A 7,690-nucleotide genomic window follows, 5' to 3' on the forward strand; every position below is an offset into this window, starting at 1 on the left:
GCTGCATATACACAGGCAACACACTCACATACAACTATTTTTTTATGTATGCAACAAATCCCAATAGTTGGAACATATTATTGAAATGTTGCAACATTTTTGCTCTTTGTTTCATAGACCATGAGGAGAAAATACGTACTGTGACAATGTTGCAAACGTATAAAAAATGCCGCACGCAGGAGTTTGACGTTGCAACAATCGACGGTTCCGACTTGCCATGCTAATTTCTACGATTGGATAGGTGGGAGGGAAACCAATCATGTGAAAATGTCATCGATCGATGCCTTAATGAAAAGAATGCAATAAGGATTCAAAGCAGCTCACAATTGTTGTCTTACCATCAACGAATTCAGGGATAGTTTATAACATCATAAAAACAATTTTGGTTAATTTAAAATGTTACAAAAATAGAGATTAAACTAGAAACGAGAGACACGAATTTAACGTGAAAACCCTTGCGGAAAAAATCACGGACGCACGAAAGCGCAACTTCACTATGTTGAGTATTACAAGCACGAGACGACATGCCGTCTTTAGGTGTGACTACATGGGGGTATATATAACAGGCAATAAACATGAGTCCTAATAGGACAAGAAAAACGAGTTCAACTCCTATACCAACACAAAGCCCAAACCTATTCTGCTACGTCTAGCAGAGTTGGTAACGGATTCGGATCACTTTTTCAACAATCTCCACCTTGAGCCGAATCCCCTCCAGTAGTCAAAAAAAGTAAACACTTCCAAACAAATGAACATAAACACCTTGTGCGTCAACGTCCATAGGACTAGTGAGTAACACCAACTAAGTCTGAGCAAAACTCAAACTTATTGGCAGAAACTGGCTTTGTCATCATATCAGCATTACCAGTAATTGTCGTACCTCGAAAGTGGTAAAAGTTTGCAGCCTTCATATCACCTTTCATCACAACAAGAGAATCTTTTGTGACATTGACGATCCCATGTCCACCTGAACACTTGTACCCTTTATTATCAAGAGTACTCAAAGAGATAAGGTTTTTCTTCAAACTCGGAATGTGACGAACATCCAATAAAGTTCTCATAGTGCCATCAAACATCTTAATTTGAATGGTGCCAATGCCTGCAACCTCGCACGACGAATCATCGCCCATAAACACAAAACCATTTGGCATCGCTTCATACGTTGCAAAGCACTTCCGGTGCGGAGTCATGTGAAAAGTACACGCTATATCAAGAACCCAAACATCTCTCATTTTGGAATCACCGGTAAAGAAAACGAGAACATCACCATCAAAATCTTGTTTGCTAACAACGGTGGCTCGGGCATCATCCTCTTGTTGATCCTTCTGTTTGAATTTGTCATTCCTTTTCTCCTTGTTCCGCAACTTGTAACACTCGGAGATTTCATGCCCGTCTTTCTTGCAATATTTGCAAAACTTGTACTTGCCTCTGTTTTCATTACTTGAGCTCCTCTCATTTGTCCTGCCACGAACAGATAATCCCTCGCCTTGGGACGAACTTGAACCAATGTGAGACACCATATGCTTCATCTTCTCCTTGGAGTGCAAAGCTTCATAAACCTCATTAAGCGTGAGAGTATCACGACTGTATAATATGGTATCTCTAAAATTGGTATAAGAACTAGACAACGAACATAGGAGCATTAAACCCATATCTTTTTTATCATACTTAACTTTCATTGCTGCTAGGTCAGATATAATCTCCTTAAACTCAGTGATGTGATTTAACACATTACCTCCTTCTTGCAGTCGGTGGAGAAATAACTTTTGCTTCAGATGCATTTTACTGGTGAGATCTTTTTACATGCAAATCTCTTCCAACTTAACCATAGAGCGGCGGCTGTCTTCTCAGTCAAGACTTCTTGCAAAATATTGTTGTGCACATGAAGTTGAATTTGGGCCATAGCCTTGCGATCCTTTCTCTTCTCCTCATCAGTCCAGTCAGCAGATTTTTTTTTCGCAAAACCATCCAGTGCATCGTCATAATCGGCTTGCGCCAATAACGTCCGCATCTTGACTTGCCATAGGAAAAAACTTGTGTCACGATCCAGCAGCGAAAGATCATACTTCATGGATGCCATGAGTAGATTAAAATGTGTGCACAAAGTAGTACAAACCGGAAACAATACTTGATTGAATTAATTTGCGGAGAAAAAACTGAAATTGATTCACCTGGTGGACTTCAACCAAGCAATTAAGATCAAAAAATTGATCAAGCTTCACGTGGAGAGCTAGTGCTGCTGCTGCCTTGGACCTGCAATCAACTCAACTCGATTTGGCACTATTACGTCTGGCGCTCTGCTTCGGTCCGGTGCTTGCACGCTGCCTGGTGCTGCTCTGCCTGCTGTCTTGCTTCGGATCGCTAGCTTGCGCTGTCTTCTAATCGATCACATCGATCGATATTTATATGCCGCACGCGTTCCTTATCTGCTGAGACGGAAACCGAGTAGAACACCGACTGGGCAGGCGTCTTCGATTCGGTGATGGCAGCGGAACGGAATTGAATTTCCCCTCGGCTCGGGAACTCGGCGAAACGAGACGAAATCCCGTCAGTCTCGGAGACTCGCGCGGCGCGCGAAACGCGAACTCGGCGAAACCAACTCGCCGAAAGTGTCTCAAAAATTAATCTCAATAGCGTGGCTGATACCACTTGTTACGAAAATAGAGATTAAACTAGAAACGAGAGACACGAATTTAACGTGAAAACCCTTGCGGGAAAAACCACGAATGCACGAAAGCGCAACTTCACTATGTTGAATATTAATATAAGCACGAGACGACAGTCCGGATATATATAACAGTCAATAAACATGAGTACTAATAGGACAAGAAAAACGAGTTCAACTCCTATACCAACATAAAGCCCAAACCTATTCTGCTATGTCTAATAGAGTTCGTAACGGATTCGGATCACTTTTTCAACATAAAATAATTATTTACTTGAATTTTATAGACCTGGAGATGTGAACGTACACTATCCACCTTGGGCTGAACGATTATCATATTAAGATCGAAGGCTCGAGTAATTTGGGCCAAGTAGAATTGTAGGGAAGGTGGTAATTTCAGGCACCAGTTCTATCAGATACATGTTAAGATAAAAGAGAGCTGGCCAGAGCAATACACATCCAAATAAAATCCCCAATAAAATTTACAAGCGAAAGTAGGAAAAATTAGAAAGTAAGAAGTTCGGGAACAAATGTTTGAGGCGGCTAAACCGATCAATCCACGAACTCAAGATATAGTTGGCTGCATAAAATATTTTTACGCCTGATGACACCAAATATGTTTGGCATATTTACTACAGGAAAATTTGGTACCTACCAAAATATGCAAATGCTTGGTTAGAATATTAATTTTGTGGTACTTTCGTCACTTCCTACAACTGCAATCTGAATCCTTGTCAGCTGCAGTATTGTCTTGTCGGCTGATGTAGGTTTCATAGATCTCCACAAGGATCCTTGGGTCCTTCACCACAAGCTCCTTGTATTCCTCCCTCTCTGCCAGTGTAGGCATGCTTTCCATGATTGCTGACATTGAGGCCTCAAGCAGCTGTTTCGCACTGTGGCGATGGGCAAACGCGTAATGGGTAATGGCATTATCATTGTTCACTTTGGATGTAATGAACTTCTCGCAGTAGGACTTCAGGTGCTTTACTTCATACTTTTCAGCCAAAACCAAGAGATCACAAGCCATTTGCTCGTCTAAGAGAGCTTCCGCTGTGTACATGTAGTGGACAAAAGCACGGAGGACGTCATAGGACACATCATAGATTTTAATGATTCCACTCCGGCTCTCTTCCATCTCATTATCAAGCATTGCTCTGAAAACAGGAGATTTGCTGGCCTGTTTAAAGGAGAAACTTAGTTTAACAGAGATACACTTTTACTGTGGTAAACCGCCCAAGCAAGTCAGCAGTTCACAATTAACTCACTAATGCAATTATGCAAACTATGTCAAGCAAGAGGTGGCAAATTGAGGTGAAATTTGAGTATCTGAAGAAATAGCAAGAATGATGACAAGATAAAAATATATGTAAAGAAAGAGAAAATTGAAGTTATTTGTACATTGCTAAAATTCACTGTATTAGCTATGCATCTGATTAACACAAGCACAAAATTCAATTACTGAGAACAACTCACAGACCAAAAATTATGAACAATAAATTGCTACTAAATCATGTATATATTCCATTCCCTGGAATAGTTGGATGTATTCTACAAGAGTCCAATTCCACCAAAATCTTATTCTCATCTTACTTAAATTGGAGATGAGTGACTAACATATGCACAATTTGCTACAAAAGAAATATTAGAGCTAGTAATCGAAGGAACAAAAAGAAGAATATTTATCAGAGTCATATTTGTACTGTTAACAATATGAGAATTAATTGTTGAATTCTACGTCTGAAGTCATGGACATTTACAAAAGATTAAGAACAAGTTGAATGAATGGATGCTCATAAATAGTCTTGATTCACATGTATATAATTTTGATTCAGTTTCCTTGCTTGTAAGATAGCCAGCTCCGACCTCAGTTCACACTCCAACTCATGATGACATTTCGACATAAATTATGCTCGTGATGCGAGATTCTCTATGTTTACAGAGAGACAACATGCAGTCATGTAACTGTTTAATACAAGTATGCAACAACTGTCCAGATGTTCATGTTAAAAGCGACCTTAAGTTGTCTTAATGTCCAAACAGAATTTATGGAGTTTGAAGTGGAACGTAGCAAATTCTAAAAACACACAATTTTTTTTTGCCTTTATGATATAGATACAAATCAGTAACTGTCTAGAAATGAATTCTACTGTTAAAACTAACCATAAAAGGGAAAGCGGATGCCTATGCTCGTAATAGGAAAAAACTAAAAGGAGTTACTTTTATAATAGATTTTGAGAAGGCTTATGACAAGGTCAAATGGCCTTTCCTGTTACAAACTCACCAGATGAGGAGATTCTTCCCCAAGTGGTGCGCTTGGATCGAGAATTTCATTGGGGGGTGGGGCTGTTGTAGTTTAGGTCAATGAGGATGCCGGGTACTTCTTTTGAGCTTGTAAGGGGCTGCAGCAGGGTGAGAGAGCCAAAGTGGACAGATATGCAGTGGCGGAGCTTGCCCATCAGTGAAGCCTGGGCAAACTGTGTGTCGTTTATTCTAAACTAAATTTGCCCATAAAATTCCTAATTTAACTAACATCCTTACTCCAATTTAAAAGGAGATCTGCAGTGTAGCCTGGGCAAATGCCCAGGGTGGCCAGGCGATAGCTCCGCCGGTGCAGATATGTTGGATAACTTGGTTGAGAGCGAAAGTGGACAGTCTCATTGGTTGTGTGGTGCTCCATCTCATAGATGGTGGCTTGTCCATACTGCAATATGTTGACGACACGATTCTCTTTATGGACCACAAGACCTAGAGAAAGCTTGGAATCCCAAGTTATTACTCTATGTGTTTGAGCAACTTTCGGGGCTGAAAATCAACTTCGATAAAAGCGAGATCTCTGTTTTGAGGAGGCTCTGGAAGCTGCCTCGCAGTATTCTGAAATCCTCGGCTGTGCTATTGAGGAACTACCCATCCGTTAGCTTGGCATTCGGATGAAACTCAGATTCGAAAGAAGTTGAGGAGCATTTTGAGAAACCTCTGAGCAGCTTTTAAGGAAAGTACTGTTACGCCGGTGGGCGCCTCTCTCATCAATTCCATTTTCAGTAGCATGGTTATGTATATGCTATCCTTCTTCGAGACTCCACGATGAGTTCTCAAGAGTCTTGACTAATGATAGTCAACACAAAAAGTACAGATTCGCAAAGTGGAGTATTCTCTGCCGTCCTAAAGAACAAGGTGGGCTAGGAATAAAAGATCTCGATGCAAAGAACATTGCTCTACTCAGCAAATGGTGTCATATGTTTGGCTGTGTGGTCTGGGTAAAAGGTTGAGGGCGCTTCTACTTGTGGGTGTGGCCACATTCTGTTGGGCAATTTGGCTATGTAGAATTGATGTTAATTTTAGTGGCAGGAATATTATGTCTCCCATGCAGGTTATATATTCTTGTACTGGCTCCGTACCTGGTCTACACTTCTCAAGGTGGAGGGCTGAGATTTGCCTACTAGGGCTGATATTATACACACCATGGGTGGCTGTCTAGCCTGCAGCTTGGACCTCCTTAGATACATTTCCCTCATGTTAATGTAATAATTTCCTTGTACTAGACTTGTGGCTGTATGGGTCACTTGGCGCAAAGGCCCGGGTTGATACTCTTGACTGTGTTACTTGATATGACAGTTAGGATCTATAAGGCTTCCATTTCCAAAGAAAAAAGGTCATAACGTTTTGTAGTAGAAAACTTTCTCAACCTTTTGTCTCCCACATATTTTCCTTCTTCCCCAGTCGACAATGCCAATCATGGCTTGAGTTCTCTCTGTAACTCTAATCAATCTGGTCTGCACGGTGAAAACCACCCTAACGAAATCTAGCCGGAGGCATATAAGCTACTTCAATTATCCAATCCACACATCCTTGTAGAATAAAAAGTGGCAAAATGGGGGGAAGGAGGACTCACGAGGATGACGCGGTGGGCAGGGATGGCGGGGGTATCAAAGCGGCCAGCGTCGGCGTCGCCGGAGGGGGAGGGGGAAGATGACGAGGAGGCGGGGATGGCGTGGAGCAGGAGATCGGAGTGGGCGGTGGAGGAGGCGTCGAGCGTGGGGGAAGGGAGGCGCAGGAAGAGGAGCCTGGAGCGGAGGTCGTCGATCTCGCGCTTGAGCTCCTCCTCCGTCTCGCTGGCCTCCTCGTAGCACTCCTTGCACGTCCCGGCCTCCTCCTCCTCGTACACATCCTTGCACGACTGGCAGAACATCCCACCGCTCCACCTCCACGCCGCGCGAGAGCTGGTCTGCGACGGCGGGCTCCCTTCCTCTGGCGAGCGGCAGCGGACTCCTACGGGTGCGGCCGCTCGCCTGCTTCCGCCTTCCGGGGCTTGCTGTTCTTGCTATTTGGGCAGAATGGTGGTGGACTAGGTGGTCGCCGCCGCCGCCGCTGCTGCCGCAGTTGGTCATGATTTCCTGGATTGCTGGGCCGTAGAAGTTAAGATGGGCTCTGGCTTTTTTTTTGTTGAGAAAGGGCTTTTTCTGGGCTCTGGCTTTACAAAGCTTAATTTCGTGAAGCGGTCGATAGAACGCCGTGAGCCCAGTATTGCGTAATAATCTAACCCGGCTGTTTTGCTAAAAAAAAGTCCTACTCGTTCTGTCCAACAAAAGATATATAAAAAAAAGATGTCTTAATTTTGACTAAATTTGAATGCATCTATACACTAAGCCATGTCTAAATTCATACAAATTTTGACAAACTTGAGACTTGTTGGACGGAGGGAGTACGTGATTCTAAAAATAAATAAAAACATCTCCGTCGGTTGTGGGTCAATATTAGATTATTTCTCTCCTGATGCATTAGTGCATAACATCAGAATCAGAAATGGTCAGCCTTTTTCTATGGAACTCATCATCCTAGCAGCCGCCTTATCGTTTTTTTTCGAAAAGGGAAGAAAACCCTGGTTTCTACATCAATCGATTCATACCGCTATATGTATATATTTATTGCACTCACATTAATTAAGTCTTACAAATCATGGATCACAAAAGATACAAAAATAAACCAGCAAATGATTAGCAGACCGCAACCCAACCCGGCTGAAAATAT

The 7,690-nt window shown here is 42.4% G+C and overlaps 1 protein-coding gene across 1 annotated transcript; it reads right to left on the reverse strand.

Annotated features, from left to right (window-relative positions):
• Window positions 1–3,088: 3,088 nt before the first annotated feature.
• On the reverse strand, window positions 3,089–7,036 carry LOC100837201 (BTB/POZ domain-containing protein At4g08455). Its single transcript, XM_003557276.4, has 2 exons — window positions 6,555–7,036; window positions 3,089–3,842 (listed from the first exon to the last, which is right to left on the reverse strand). Exons 1-2 carry the CDS (start codon window positions 6,849–6,851, stop codon window positions 3,369–3,371), a joined length of 771 nt encoding a protein of 256 aa, XP_003557324.1. The 5' UTR covers window positions 6,852–7,036; the 3' UTR covers window positions 3,089–3,368.
• Window positions 7,037–7,690: the final 654 nt, after the last annotated feature.

The sequence above is a fragment of the Brachypodium distachyon genome, chromosome 1, assembly GCF_000005505.3.
Source record: "Brachypodium distachyon strain Bd21 chromosome 1, Brachypodium_distachyon_v3.0, whole genome shotgun sequence".
In the NCBI taxonomy this organism is placed as follows: domain Eukaryota; kingdom Viridiplantae; phylum Streptophyta; class Magnoliopsida; order Poales; family Poaceae; genus Brachypodium; species Brachypodium distachyon.

Excerpts from the sequence above, each read along its gene's own strand:
- LOC100837201 (XM_003557276.4), bottom strand. The coding sequence starts at position 6,851 with ATGTTCTGCCAGTCGTGCAAGGATGTGTACGAGGAGGAGGAGGCCGGG. Across the intron at positions 3,843-6,554 it reads CTGCCCACCGCGTCATCCTC|GCCAGCAAATCTCCTGTTTT; the intron begins GTGAGTCCTCCT and ends TCCTTTAAACAG.